The sequence below is a fragment of the Carassius auratus genome, chromosome 1 (assembly GCF_003368295.1).
Source record: "Carassius auratus strain Wakin chromosome 1, ASM336829v1, whole genome shotgun sequence".
Lineage (NCBI taxonomy): Eukaryota > Metazoa > Chordata > Actinopteri > Cypriniformes > Cyprinidae > Carassius > Carassius auratus.
Genome location: NC_039243.1, coordinates 32,986,497 through 33,002,625, shown reverse-complemented (window position 1 = coordinate 33,002,625; position 16,129 = coordinate 32,986,497). Strand labels below are relative to the sequence as shown.

Genomic DNA, 16,129 nt, shown 5'->3' with positions numbered 1-16,129 from the left:
GTGTTGCTTAATGTTGTGGGGTTTTTTTCAGGATTCTTTGATTAATATAAATATCAAAAGAACAGCATGATTTTATAAATCTTGTTTTATCTGCATATATTTATTTCATCTTTCAAGACACTTTTGTGTGCTTATATTAAGGCATTTTTAAACAGATGAATAGCTTTGAAAGAAAACAACGTTCCACACGGTTTGATTGCTCTTGTTTAATCTTTAAATCTAAAAAAAGAAGAGCTTAACTTACCATTTTTTAAAGCACTAGCAAAAAGTAAAACATCACAGTGGAAAAAAAATATTTACAATCAATACTCATTGGTATCACTCAGTACAGTTCTAAGGTGTGTGTGTGTGTGTGTGTGTGTGTGTGTGTGTGTGTCACTTCTTGGAGGGAACTCCATCAGAGTAGTCCTCCAATACTCCGTTCAGATGATCATTATGAGTCTTATAGCGTCTCTTTCTCTGCGTTCCAGGTTTCTTCCTCTTCTGCATGGGCGCCTGCAACAGCCAATCACAAATCACATCAACCGCTCGCTCAAACACAAATATGCATGAACCAGCCAATCCAGGGAGAGTGTTTCTCTGCATGTGTGTATCTGTATGTGTGTGTGTGAGACACAGAACGCACTATTTTCTTTGGTCCTGTCTCCTGCATGGATGAGATGCCCTGTTTCTTCAGGTACTCTTCAATCTTTTCCTCATCGATGGAATCAACAGGAACGCTGCGCCACAGCTTCTGGAACTCTGGAGAAGAACGACACTGGCGTTAAAATAGAGACGCTCCTCCTGCATTACTGTATAATCAATTTCTGTAACCAACAATGCTGCATCAGGTCAATATCAATCACCGGTCAGTGTTAATGATCGTCACACACCTTCATCAACATCAAACTGACAGTGTTTGTCATTGTAGAAAAGAACCTTCTTCTTATCTGGCCTGGTCACAAATATAATCTGATCCCCAAGCGCCCTGAACAAAATAAAACACAATTAAGGATTTCAAACCAAAAAAAACACCTAATTTGATTCTTTTCTACTGAGAACAACACATTAAATACATAGTCAAATTATTTCTAAATATAAATATTACACGCAAATTAGGTGCTAAAAGGAGCATTTGAAAATCTTACGGAAGATAAAATCTCAGTGCATCTGTTTACTGGTCTTTACGTTTCTGTGTAGCTCCTGCTTTAGATGTACTGTTTTTGTTTTTTTTTTAACAAAAATGTAAATATATACACAGTATGATGGTATATTACTTTAATAGCCTTGGCTGCGTTGGGCAGACCCTCTTCCACGTCGTCGAGTAACACTCCTCCTAGTCCCAGCTGATCGTGTTTGTCCAGCAGTCTTAGCAGGGCTTTCTTATCCTTCAGATGAAACTTGGGTTTAAATGCATATTTCCCTTCCCTCACATCAATTTTAGGATTACTTGCTAATGCCTGGAGGGAACGAGGGAGAAAGAGGTTAGATTTCACTGTTTGGTGTATGTGTGTGTGAATATACATTGCTTTGATGGGTCAATGATGGCATTCCTTGCTTAAAACTAATTTTAATGTGAAGAGGAATACATGGCGCTATATCAAAGCCCCATTAAAGGAAAGTTTGTTCACTAGGTTGCATTATTTGCAACACCTATTTCCAAGACCAAGTCCTATCTAAAAGAATCCTGGGGGAATCCTGAAATCTCAAAAGCTGTTTGCTGAACTCGCAATTAAATTACATATTTAAAATCAGCACCAAAATCTGAAATGAACTGCCAATGAATGCACAGACAGGAAAGAAGGTTGTTTTTCAGTCTAGACCAGCCAATGCAAATGTGCAGTGATGTAATGACTTAACCAATCTGTGATTGGCTCGTTCGTTTAGAAGGCGGGCCATATTGCACATTGCAGTTTCTAAGTAACAGTAGTGAACGGTCTTGGTAGATCTATAGTCTTTGAGCATATGTAAATCAAATAAGAATTGTTCCTACCATCCAAGAAATTCAAGTACCTCTTACATGCAAAGCATATTTTTACAAATTTACAGCTGCAAGGACAGGCAACATGCATTGCAATATAAAAACAATCCATGCAATTATTAGTGGACCAATGGATCTCTCTCATGCTGAGACACACACACACACACACACACACACACACACACACACACCTCGCTCATGAGCCACTGCTTCTGCTTCATGCCAATGTCCAGCAGCTTGGTCTCGTCCAGAATTTCCTCCAGAGTCAGATGATGAGTATCACCTCTCTGGTGCCTCGTCTGGGAAAGAAAGACAAAGAGATGTAAAAAGAGAGTTTAAATGGGCCACATCTGTGTTAACAGCCTGACAGCCTTTAATTACTGTCATGTCAGAGAGAGGACATCATTTCACTGTGGAAAACTGTCATGGCTAACACACACACACACAAAAAAGACTGACACACTGCTTCCAACAATATGAAACAACTGTAAAATAACTCTGATGATGCATATCAGTCACATTAGTGTGAAATTCCACAACTGTTGTTAAGAAGAGTTTGGGAAAACTATATGTTTAACTCCTCTTTGTCTGTTTATCCAAGCACACAAAATAATAACCTTCACAAGCAATCAGAACAAATCTTTTTAGATCACAAAATCGGCACGGATATGAGACTGGCAATAGATGCGCTGAGATTGAAAGACATTTTCCATGGCATTGGATGGAGGCAGCATGTGTTTAATGACAGTGTGGATTGCTCAGCTCATCATCATTTCATTCCCATGGAGATTTGATTTTGAATAGCGTTCTGAATAGTAGAAAAGCTTTGTGATGTATACTAAAGTGAGATGGACCACTGGCCCGTGGAAATGATAGAAAATGTGTGTGAATTTTGGCATTACCTTCATGTAGTTGACAATTCGGGCCAGAACTCCAAATTTGTATCCTGAGCTCCCAGAAAGTGCTTTGAGATTGAAAGAGCCATTGCTGGGATCTGAACGGTGAAAAGATAACAAAGACGATAAGAAACTATAATAAGTGTCTTAATGCAGAACTACTGTAACCATTCCATTTACACTCTTTCAGCGGTCAACACACACTTTCTGAATAAAGAGACATGTCAAAAACCAAGAGTGAAATGAAAAAGCAAAACAAATGTGATGTGTAAAGTGAAAAAAGCACTCCGTCCATTCAGATGCCTTCATTTATTTCTTTGATGTAACCAATTTCCCAACACTTTCTCTAATGCAAAGTAAAACCTTTGACAAAAACAGATCTCATCTGGATGACAGTAAAATAGCCTTCTATTCTATTCTGAATGATAAAAATGTGTGATACAGGAATATATACCAGATTAATGACAATAACAAAGCTGCACTGTTATTAATATAATTGAAATAACATTTCTGGTAAGCACAGTAAATATATAATCATTCATTTCAGCTTGTTTGTTATTGCTTTGGACAACATGATATCAAAAACAGGCATTTATTTATGTGTTTTTAATAGTCGTTAGCAAATGTAAATTGATCACATTTTTTGCATATCGTCTTATTGTGCAATACAATGCTTATTCGATGCTAACGGTTAGTTATATTTAATGCTTAATAAATCAAATTATTCTTGTGTCGGTTTGTATTTTTAAGGATATGCTTTGTGTGAGTGATCTGGCATGGAAATTTCTTTTAAGGGATTCAAAAAAAAAATATCTTACTTTATTAAATACAATTTCGATTCGATTTTTTTTTTGAAAGTTATACATTTAATCCCCAGAGTAAACAAGCCAGTGAACAATATAGAACTATAACAAAAGTTACATAAACAGTGAATAACTGTACAAGGTGAATGTGTGTGTAAACAAAGCATAAAAGGATACTTTCCTTTTACTTCAATAGGATGCATGGGAATACTAGGGAACACCAATATAGCGGAGCAGTGGCTTCACTTTTAAGATGTCATGAGCAATCCAGTTCTATTAATCTAGAAATCTATTATTTGTCACATCCTCTCCACAGAGATAGACCAACGCTACTTTTGCGTCATCGAAGGGTAACGCCCCTTTTTGGGGGAAAACAAACGGATTCCTGATACAGCACTCGCTCCAGGGACCTTTTGTTTTTCATTGTTTCTGATGTGTACAGGCCTGTCAGACACCATTACAAACAGATATTGTATAATATTTATATTGTTTAGTCCTAGCCTGCAAATATTTCAAACTTAAAATCAGTTAACAGCCAAGGCAGCGTGCCTAATGAGAGCTAACGTTAATCACGTAGCTACTAGCAGCTTCGTATTTCTAACTACAACAAAACTGTCAATAGCTTAAATCAAGTGAAATGATCCAAGTAAACCACGACTCCTCTTGACATGGCCTCATCGTCTAGTTTATCATACTGTGAGTGTGTTAATGACAAAAATAGGCTACTTGGTAATTCCACGAGATAATGGTAACGTTAGATGTCCATATTTGGTCGCTGCGTGGGGTTATTAATCCAGTTTTCGACAATTTCAAAGGAAAACCTCTGTAAACACCGTATCCAGTAGCTTCTTTAAATACCTCTCACGGTCCTCTGCCCGCAAAGAGAGTGTGTATGTTTCTGCCATTTTTGCTATCAAGAAATTAGAGGGAGTTCTGTATCGGGAAAATCCGTTTGTTTTCCCCCAAAAAAGGGCGTTAACCTTCGATGATGCAAAAGTAGCATTGGTCTATACCTTCATTTGATACATTTTTAAAGGATGTATAGATGCATGCATCTTTGATATCCTATGCTTTTTTATTTTGATTTACAAACCAAGCAGCTTTATAAAAAAGCAAACGTGGGCAATTTGGGAAATTAAAACAATTAAATAAAATTTACAATTCTCATGCAAAAAACTGACAAATAATCCCAATGCAAAACTGGACAATGATTCTTTGATTGTCTGTGCTTATACGGTTTTCTTCACCTCAAGCCCCTTGTAAGAAACCGTGGTGAAAATAATAATTTTCTCAGTGCATGTCTCTCTAGCATCACACCCTCTTCCTCCTCCACACCGTGCTCTCAAACCCTTGCAACTGGAGCACAGCCAGTCTCAGCCGCATCTTGGCACCGACTCATGAATGATTCATCATGTGGGCGGGACTTAACGCTGAGAGCAGATGCGTCACAGTAGGTTGGATGGCTGATGCTTTGAAAGACAGGACCGCCAGCCAATGGCGTCGAAGCAGAGACTCGGACCAGCCAGTGCAATACATGATTCCAGGTTAGGGTGGAACAGGGAGAGAGAGAGAGAGAGAGAGCACGAGCAGCAAGAAAGACAACACACAGACGAGGAAGAGGCTGCTCCATCACCCCGCATCCAGACACTCACACCCAGGTACGTCCTGCTTTTATACCACACAACACAATGCAACTGATTCTATACTCAGACTAAAACATCACCATCACATAATCAATCTTCAATGGATTTTTTAAATAATGGACTCTTTATATTCAGTATATACACATGACGAAGGTGTGCAACCATAACTAAAATGTGACATGCACAAATGTGTCACAAACATATAAAAGGTAATTAAAACATCAGATCTTGTTCGGACGTGGATCAAGACGGTGTATTTCTTGATCATAACACCAGAGAGCACCAGACTGATTGCGTACTGAATATCTAACAAGAAAATCTCATTCTCTATCATCTGTAAGTCTCAAAAGGAGACTAACATTAGAAAAGGGGCTTGAAAGAAATGGACAAGCAGAAGCCATCTGTCATTTTCAGATGGGACTTATGAAAATAAAAACTGAATAACTGAATGGGAAAGGAGGTTTATATCTCTCTGGAGATGGAGGAATGGTCTTCTAAGTCATGGTTGAATCGAAAGTGAAGCTGTATTCCTGCAGAAGCGTGACGTGTGAGAAATGCTTTCGCGTGGCTCATGTTACACTTAACCTAATTACATCTAAGACTGCATTCCTGACGTGCACAGATCCCGCTTTGGTGACGTGTTATTCAGAAAACCTTTTGATTGCTCATTAGAATGAATTTCTAACACCATATACAAATATCCAATTATCTGAGAAATGCTGTAAACAAAACTTTCACTCTGGTCTAAACCTACACAACATACGCAATGTCCACTCAAGCAAACTAGGTCAGCTGATTCATCTCGATTCATTTGTCCTACATAACATGTAAGATTAGGAGTCGCCAATACCCAAAAAAATCCCAAAGGTGCATTGAAAATAGTATGCTAAAGCTGCCTGGATGGTATAATATATTTCCAGTAGATTTCCAAAGCGTTATGTTTTTATCTCTGCATTTTAGGCTAGGAATATTTGAACCTACCTAAGTACACTACCATTCAAAAGTTTGGGGTCAGTAAGATTATTATTATTTATTTTTTTAAGAAATTACTGCTTCTATTCGACAAGGGTGCATTAAGCGGATCAAACTGACAGTAACGACTTAATTTCTTCCAAAAAAAATTAATTTCAAATAAATGCTGTTCTTTTGAAACTTTCTATGCATCACAGAATCTTGCATCATGGTTTCCACAAAATTGAGAAATTGAGTGCCAAATCATATCAGAATGATTTTTTTAAGGATCATGTGACACTGAAGTCTGCAGTAATGATGCTGAAAATTCACAGGAATATATTAATTTTTGTAAAAAAAACAAAATATTTGAATCAAATGGCTATAATATTTACTGGTCTTACTGTTTTTATCTTTTTTCTTTTTTATTAAATACATGCAAACTTCATATGCATTACAAAATCTTACCAACGACAATGTATTTTTTTTAGAATGCATGAACCTAAAAGCAACCAATCCTGAATTAAAAGAATTACATTCTTTTTTTTGCATTACCACAAACAGTAGATGCAACTTTATGATTTTACAGTATGTCGCAATAATAACTTACTTGTACCTTTGCACTGCAAATCTGTTTTTTTTTTCATATAATTTAAGGGTTGCCTAAAGCAACTAATCAACTTTGAGTAATTCCTGAGTAATTATTCTGATTTTGGGTTTATCTGTTCCCAATAAAAGGAGTTAAGATGAGGTGTGGACAAAGATGCATCAAACTAGAGTTGAGCTCTCTTTGTCTTAACATGGTCTGTGTCAAACCCTGCACTTACTGTATGATGAAAGATACTCAAGAACAGTGGGTTGCAATGTCTGGCTGACAGCTAAAGCACTGTATGAAATAATGAATGTGCATTTCCCATCAACACCAAACACACACAAAGTAGTGTGTTGAAATTGTTATTCAATCTGTCAATCACCCTGCCACCAGCTAGCTCTTCTTCCATCTTCCTCCTCAATAACTGACTGTATGCATCGGTCTCTCTGCAGTATGAACATGTCCAGCAGTTCTGCTCTGATCCAGCAGATCTATCCCTTTCACGATGGCTGGAACATCGCCTGCTTCATCATCCTGCTCCTCTTCATCCTCACCATCCTCTCCCTCGCCACGCTGGCGTTCCTCTATGAGCTGCTGGACTGCGGATGCTTCACCAAAACCAAAACCGTTCGAGACGTGCGCCGCCAGCAGGACGAGGTGGTCTAGTCATAACCATGGATTTGGACCGAGCTCTTCACCAGATTGGAGTGCCGTAAAACACACACCAGACACATACAGAGACAGAAGCGCTCTACTCTCACTAGCTCCAACAGCAATACACTGCACAGGTGTCTCCATGGCTTCAAATCTTAAATGAGATTTACACCAGAAAGAGGGAAATCTAGCTAGTATGTGCACCTCATTATCTCCTCTTCAGTATTCAAGTAGTATTCTGTGATGATGATGATATAAACCTGTTGAATTTTTTGTTGAGATGAATCTTTCCCTTTGTGTGGGATGACAACGTCTACATGTCTGTATTATAGAATTTTTATATGTGAGTAATTGTTATGCATAACTAAATGCACTAAATGTCAATTATTGCATCTTTGCAATGCCTTAAAAATGTGTATTTAAAATAATATAATAAAAATCACACGAACACAAGAAATGTGTAGTTCCCGTAAGGGTCACGGAAGATATCATCATCTGCTGAAAATAAATTTAAATCGGTCTACATGCTCAAAAACGTGCAGAAACAGGCTTGTCCTTGAGCTTTGCTTTTCTGTGCCTTGCTGACAACAGGCCTGTCACAATAACAACTTATTGTTGTGCCATATATGGCCCCAGAAATAATTGCGATAATCAATATTACTGTCATTTTAAAGAACATTTTATGCCACTGAATATAAAATCTTAATGTAACAGCATAAAACGACAACAAACTTTATTTTTGAGAATTTTTAGATCGTGGAAATTAAGTATCCAATTAGTAGATACCTTAAAAACCTTAATAAATAGTAAATAACCTTTTTTTTTAAACAAAAAAAGTAACGAGTAGAAAAAAAAAAAAAGCACAACGAACTTGTATGGAGATATTTCCATCTACAGATTTTTCACCGGACCTTCTTTTCTTTAAATGTTGAAAAAGACAATTACTAACTTACTCAGTAGTCTGATGTCTGTATGCACGAAGGCACAGATCCCTAAACAAGACTAAATCTGCAGATTAAACTTTTTTTTCGTTGAAGCATGTTTTAAATTTGAACCAGCTCCTCACGACTACATCACATAATGAACGAGAAGCTGCAAAAGACACAGGCACAAGTGAGATGTACAAAACATGGTGGCATGAATAATTAATTTAAAAATTAAGTAAATAATTAAGTACAGATATATTGCACAATATATGTACATATATTGTGCAATAAGTCTATATATTGATGATTGCGACATGCCTGGTTGACACTCCACAAAAAATAAAAATAAATAAATAAAAATAATAAATAATTCAAAATAAATTTAATAAATACATAAACAAATAGATTAATGATAATTAATACGTTTATAAACTAATAAATTAATTAAAAAATAATAAATAATAAATTATTAAACAGATAAATAAATTATTAAATAGATGAATAAATAATGAATGAATAAATAATTACTAAATAAATAAATTAATGATTTATAAATAAATATATATATATATCTCCTGGTTTTACATGTTAGGCTCACTGACATAAATTTAAGAATCCTCAATATCATTCTAGTCACTGAAACTACTTTTACTCAAGACAATAAAGATGGAGCTGATATAAAGATGCTTTTATTTTAGAAAAGCGTTTCGGCAAATCAGATTGCAATGAACCAGGCTGACAAAAACACCAAAGTCATTCTTTACTTTTAGCTACTTTTTAAGTTGAGGATTGGTAATGTTCAAGCATCTCCCAAAACTAACAAAAAATACAATGGTTTAGATACGCCAAGGCCATTTAATTAATGTTAAATCATCAGTACAATAAATATGATATAGAAGAAATCTATATAGACTACCATTCAAAAGTGTGGGGTTGTACGTTGTTTTAAATGTTTTTGAAAGAATATTCTCTTATGTTAAAATGTAATGTGTTCCTGTGAATTTAAGCATCATTCCTCCAGTCTTCAGTGTCACGTGATCTTCAGAAACCATTCTAATATGCTGATTTATTAGTTGTTCTGCTTCATATTTTGTGGAAACCGTGATCTTTTTTCTTTCTTCCGAGTTCTTTGATGAAAATAAAACTCGAAAGACTCTGACCTGTGCTGTTTTTGGAGGAGGATGACGTCTCTTTGTCAGGTCTGCTCTTCTTCTTCTTGGAAGATCCAGAGGCATCAGATGTTGCTGGTCTCTTCTCTACAGCGGGATTGGACAGTGCTCTCTTTTTGAAGAGCTCTCGCTCTCTCAACAGAGCTTTATCCATCCTACACACATACAATACAGTCAATCATTGCATCCAACAATGTTTACACATGCATATCAATTAACTTATTCATTTCCATCTATGACATTATAAATAAGGCTAGCAATTAGATCAGAACTGTACATAAATACACAAATGTTATAACAGGTTGGTGCAAGCCAAAACTATGAATAAGAGAAATAAATCAGTGCACTTTAAACTATAAAATATAAGCTGAAAATAGAACCATTACATCTGATGAGATGATATACTCTATTAGTCAAAGGTTTGGACACAATTATTTACTTTACCAATAATATTAGGAATAACAGTAAAGCTGTAATCATAATCAGCTAGTTCCCATAACTTGGATGCACTGGCTGCTTTTCATTTGATTTCTGGCCCAACTAAGTTAATTTATTCAAGAACAAACACTTTTTAGGTTCGTAACGCAATTTGTTATTTAAACCTCTAAACTGTCACTCACATTTTTGAACATATACTTAAAAAAAAATCTAAATCTAACCTAAATTTTTATAATTCATGACTGAAAAATATTTTTTATATGATTTTTATGTACCATTTTCATGGTAATGCAATGTTTGTTTTAGGGTGAATTTTGAGATTTAAAGTTTTGAAGTGATATATCATTTCTGATGATTTCTAAAGTGTGATTGACAAAGGTCAGACAAAGGTTTTTTGAGGTGCACTCTTGCCATAAATTAATCTATTACTTTTCATACATAATTTTTAACAAAAACAATTGGTAAAATATCTATTTAGGAGTCTTAGACCTTTCCAACGATATATAGTTTGTCATGATTAGATTAGGATTTAATTGTAATATATTGTAGTAAACGTAGGCGTCCCACTGAGGGGCCGTTAGGAAGTTAACAGGTTAATTTACAGACACAGATGGAAGTTTATCCAGATCCAAAATACAGAGATAAATCACTTGTTTACAGTCAACACCGAGTGGATATTAAATATCTAACAAAGGACGTTTAATATAAACAAAATCACAGTAACACAAAACATGCAAAAACACAATTTACTGTAGAAATAGTTCTCAGCGTTACCTGATAACCTCACAGGCTTCTCAGAGAGAAACAGGTCAGCTAAAGCTTAAATATTATTTTCAACCATTATATGCTGTCGATTTAGCGATGAAGAGAAGTGGGAAACTTTTCACGGGGTCCTAGATATGCTACACAACAACATGAGCTTCCTGCGGAAGAGCTGCGTTCTTCTTTTACGTTGTTTTTAATTGTGATTTGGAAAGACGTCCTTCGCCGCCTGCTGGTCAAAAAGAGTACTACATATGTTGCGCTGTACGGATTTTACATTCACTGGTCTTGGTAAAATATTTTCAAACATTAAACTGGAGAAAAAATGAATTGTTTTACCCGTTCATACAAACATTTTAGAATGCTTGAACAACCAACACTATTAAAACTCGGATTGCTCCTCTCGTCTTTACCTGTAGGAGGCGCACGTGCGGATTTTCTTGCATAACACGAACTCGTGTTCCTCTGAAGGCAGGAATAGCATGGCAGCTACTGAAGCCCACAGAGTGCTTGTTTACGGAGGAAAGGGGGCTCTAGGATCTGCATGTGTGCAGTACTTCAGAGCTAAAAACTGGGTAAGGTGTCTTAACCCAAAAGACAGCTCATGTCATTAAAAATAAATAGCTCTTTAGTTTGTTAATCAGACATGTGTTTTAGTGATGCTGTTGTTAATTATTAATTCATATGTCACAGTTCACATACATTTATTGTGGTCTGTCATACACTGTGTAAATAAGGTGGATCATGTTATTTCAGCTGTGTGTTTTGTCATTTACAGTGGGTTGCCTCTATAGATCTCAATGCCAATGAAGAAGCCAATGCCAATGTTACAGTTAAGATGACTGAATCCTTCACTGAGCAAGCCAACCAGGTTAAAAATGACTTTTTATGACTGAAGATTATGAAGTATGTTTAACTAACAATATTTATTTTAATTGTGCATTTGCGTTTATTTAAAAAACTAGGAATGGTTATCAGCAGACGCTATTGCCATCTTTATGAAATTGCCAAATATTTACGTCTCTGTCTTTCTTTTTTTATTCAGGTGACAGCTGATGTGGGTGAGCTGTTGGGTGAAGATAAGGTTGATGCCATCTTGTGTGTGGCAGGAGGTTGGGCAGGAGGCAGTGCCAAGGCCAAAAGTTAGTAAATGCACACACAGAAGCAATGCATAACCTATACACAACCTTTCTGACTCAAAGACCTTCCACTGTCAAAGGCCATCTATATAATAGAGAATATAGTGTGCATATATGTGCTTCCAGAAGTTTAAAGAACTTTTATTAAATAAAAAGATTTATAATTAAATATTAAATTAATTATGTCGATAAATGGATTTTGCTTAATATTAAAATTAATTATATTATTAATGATAACATTAAAATAATTTTAAACGGATCGTTCACTTAAAAATAAAAATTAATTACCCTGTCATTTACATTTAAAATGGTAATTTTAGAAGGCCTTTATTCACCTCACAGAGCACTTTTTATAATGGATGGATGCACTTTTTTGGCCTTCAAAATCTCAACAGCCATTCACTTCTATAATAAAGCTTGGGAAAGCAAGGATATTTTTAAATATAACTTTTATTGTGTTCGTCTGGAAGAATAAAATCATATATACCTAGGATGGCTTGAGGGTGAGTAAATCATGGCATAAATTTCACCTTTAAATCATGCCACTAATTTTTGCTAAAGCCTTCTTGTCGAAAACCTCTGATTTATGAAACACCAAATCTTGACTCCAGAACATTGTCACATTTTAAATCTAAATGCAAAATGCATACTCTAAACAAACACATTCACTGACTATGCAAGTTGAATTTTTATTTGCCATTGCTTTCTGAAATGTTGCATTCTAAGTATTATCACAAGGGGGCGCTATCTTCAAAATCTATTAAAATCTAAATTATTATATTAGTTTCTATTGAGTATGAATGTATTCTGTGCACCTCAGCTCTGTATAAGAATGCCGATCTGATGTGGAAGCAGAGTGTGTGGACCTCCACGATTTGCAGTCACCTAGCATCCAAACACCTGAGAGAGGGGGGGCTGCTCACACTGGCAGGGGCTAAAGCAGCACTGGGTCCAACAGCAGGTATGCATGCTTACATTTACTGCAGGACATTTAGAGCAGGTTTAATATAAAGTGCGTGTATACAAGCATGTGTGTTTTTATGTGTATAGAAGTGTTCTTTCTCATTGGCACTGTAGGATGCATTGGTTATGGCATGGCGAAGGCAGCGGTTCATCAGTTGTGTCAGAGCCTGAGCGCGCCAAATAGTGGTCTTCCTCCAGGATCTACTGCAGTTGCAATACTTCCGTAAGGAATGACGATATAGTAACTCATTTTCATCCATGCATATATTTTTGTTTTTAAAGCCAACTGATAACTACTTCTTTTAGAGTGACTTTGGATACACCCATGAATAGAAAGTCCATGCCGGATGGTGATGTCTCTTCCTGGACACCGCTGGAGTACATATCAGAGTGAGTACGCGTGTTTGGGAGCATCTTTAGTATGTGGTGTGTGTGATCTAAACCGTGATCTGTTTTGTGTATTCTAGGATGTTCTATAAGTGGACTGCGGGAGAGAACAGACCTCCTTCAGGTACTCTGATGCAGCTGGTTACTGCAGACGGAAAAACGGAGGCTACACCGGTGTCATGATTAATATCATTTTTCACAATCCTTCAAATCATGCCTATAACCCACTACTGTCTCTGCATTAGTGATACTTTTTGTCCTATTGCTTTTTTGTTTACATGTAAACATCAACATACTGTAAATTGTAGCTCTTTAAAATAGGATTATTGCATAAAAATGTCTAAGATGATGTTCTGTTAATGTGACGGCAAAAAATAGCAATAAATATGTCCTATTCTGATGCATTTTGATTCTTTTTTTTTTCTCCCTTCTATTTCTTACCATGAGGGGGCGCTGATGTTTAATTCAATTACAGGTTCTCCTTTGGGTCCTTACAAAAAAATAATCTTTTTTTTTATATTTTATTAAAAAAAAAAAATATCAAGCTAGAAAAATGCTTTAACTAAGTGATGCAGTTTTTTTTTTTGTGAGGATCGGCAATTCATTTAGGTACTCAACTATTGCCTTATTTTCTCTTTATAAACTTGCTTTTATTGTAACAAGAATATATGATTTATGAAATGAGTGTTAAATTTACAGTAATTTAGATGAAATGGGAAAATGATAATAGTTCCTGAGCTACTAGAAAAGAGATGCACTCCATGTAAAAAAAAAAAAAGTCATTTGAGTCATATAACGCATAATGAGTTATATTGTAGAAATAATGAAGTAGAATTTTTAAATAGCAACAGTAGAAAATAACAATTATGTCTTTTTATAATTTTAACATTTTAACACTTAACATGTTAATCTTCTCCTGTTTTATAATCATGATTGAGAGGAAACCATGACACAAATGAGGTACAGAGAGTAATATTTCACTTTAAAATGCTATTTCAGGAAATTTTTTGAATTTAGGGTACAGCTTTCTCTGTAAATCTATAGTAAACATTCAGTACATGTTGGGAAGTGCCATTTGATGCCTGAAAAATCAAGACATTCTAATCTCAATTCTGTCGTTTACTTCCTGTCATTTTGTTTTGTCTTGCATGGAACACAAAAGGAGATTTCTCAAAACGTTCATGCTGCTCTTTTCTAATAAAAAATTCATGGTGATCTGGGGGTGACATGCAAGTTCCATTAAAGCAAAGCAAAGCAAAAAAAAAAAAAAAAAATGCATAAATAGAAAGTCAATCAAATGAAGTTAAAAGTATCAAATGTGAATTGCATTGATGTTGCAACTTAATGTTGAGTGGCCCAATTTCACATTCATCCACTGTCATTGTATAAACAAAAGATTATAAAAATTCTGCCTTACTTCGTATGTGTTCCCCAGAGATCATATGAATTTGAAACAACATTAGCACAAATAGGTCAATTTTTTCATTTTCATTCCTGCGAATGTAAATAAACTAATGAATGTATAATACGATGCAAAATTGTTGCACGATTGCACCAGTGAGCCTTTTCGAGGTTTATTAATATAATGAGATTCCACATGATGCAACAGCTAAGAACCCTTTCGTAACATTCATGAGCAGGTTTTGTTTGTAGCAGGATTTTCCTGCAGGGCCACACAAAACCTCCCATTCTTCCTCATTCAGTCCTTCTACATTAACATCTGAAGACACTGGAGTCAACACCAGATGATGTTTGCTTGCGGATCTGCTGGATGTGTGCTTCTGAAAGCTATAGATGCATGTACACAATCAGAAAAAGTAGTCAAATGATGCTCTAGTTGGTATTAAGGAGTCGAATGAGTGCCAAGAAAAAAATATGTATTACCTTTTAACATCATCATCATCATCATCTGTCTTTCTATAAGACACCAGTTGTGAATTAGTTGAATTAGAAGACAATGAACGTATCAAATATGTGACACTTGAGGACTGAAATTAAGAATATTTGGTGATGCATATTTTTTTAATGATTAGTTTCTGCAAATATTAGATGGTGTTAATAATAAAAACAGCTTGTTAAGAATTACATCATTATTATCAGGCATGGCATACAAAATTGTGCTGTATTTTGTCCAGGAGTCGTTGAATTGGAATAACTAATTTCTAATGCACTGCATGCACTTATTATTTGTATTGTCATTATTTGTAATGAATTTAATTAACTGAGATTTGTGGTGGATTCATAATGTTTCATAATTTCAGAAATTACAGTAGGCTGTGGCATTGCATTGCAGCAGCAGCAATAGAAAATAGGAAAAAGTATTTTCTCTATCTCTGTTTTTTCTCGCTTGTTATCAGGCTGGGCAGCCCATAATTTCAAAGCTGAAAGAACGAGGTCACTGAGTTGAGGTTGCTATGACAACGTCAGATCTAAAGAATAGTGATTGGTAGAAGCTGAAGCAAGCGAAGCTGAAGTTGTGTTTGTTACTCCTGAGCGGTTGAATGTGTGCTGCTATTCTTTACTCCTTTAAAATTTGACTACTAATTGGTTGTAAATGACTCTTGATTATAATTCTTTTGTATGTGATTTGTTTGTAATGCGAGCATTGTTATACAGCAAGTACAGTGTATTTTGTCGACATCATGCACTTTATGTTGAATCCATATATAAATTAAATTAATTAAAATTCCCTTTTAATTATGTTTTAATTTTTATATAATGTTTTATTTCTATATAAATCAATTTTTTTTTTGATGAATCTGGCTGATATCCATGCCTTGTAGAACCTTGAATATGAAAAAATGCACATTTTCTGCTGTCAAATAGAGAAAATAAAGCAGTAATTT

At 35.4% G+C, this 16,129-nt stretch overlaps 3 protein-coding genes across 3 annotated transcripts; 2 read left to right on the top strand and 1 right to left on the bottom strand.

The window, feature by feature from the left end:
• Positions 1 to 324: 324 nt before the first annotated feature.
• Positions 325 to 10,929, bottom strand: LOC113094235 (general transcription factor IIE subunit 2-like). The gene is made up of 8 exons (XM_026260152.1): positions 10,807 to 10,929; positions 9,586 to 9,749; positions 2,863 to 2,954; positions 2,152 to 2,259; positions 1,257 to 1,439; positions 873 to 966; positions 626 to 741; positions 325 to 495 (listed from the first exon to the last, which is right to left on the bottom strand). Exons 2-8 carry the CDS (start codon positions 9,746 to 9,748, stop codon positions 376 to 378), a joined length of 876 nt encoding a protein of 291 aa, XP_026115937.1. The 5' UTR covers position 9,749; positions 10,807 to 10,929; the 3' UTR covers positions 325 to 375.
• LOC113095153 (small integral membrane protein 18-like) lies at positions 5,234 to 7,659 on the top strand. Its single transcript, XM_026261017.1, has 2 exons — positions 5,234 to 5,317; positions 7,298 to 7,659. Exon 2 carries the CDS (start codon positions 7,299 to 7,301, stop codon positions 7,509 to 7,511), a length of 213 nt encoding a protein of 70 aa, XP_026116802.1. The 5' UTR covers positions 5,234 to 5,317; position 7,298; the 3' UTR covers positions 7,512 to 7,659.
• Positions 10,930 to 11,259: 330 nt separating the features above from the next.
• On the top strand, positions 11,260 to 13,579 carry LOC113093304 (dihydropteridine reductase-like). Its single transcript, XM_026259292.1, has 7 exons — positions 11,260 to 11,369; positions 11,573 to 11,665; positions 11,840 to 11,936; positions 12,754 to 12,894; positions 13,011 to 13,119; positions 13,203 to 13,286; positions 13,364 to 13,579. Exons 1-7 carry the CDS (start codon positions 11,277 to 11,279, stop codon positions 13,464 to 13,466), a joined length of 720 nt encoding a protein of 239 aa, XP_026115077.1. The 5' UTR covers positions 11,260 to 11,276; the 3' UTR covers positions 13,467 to 13,579.
• Positions 13,580 to 16,129: the final 2,550 nt, after the last annotated feature.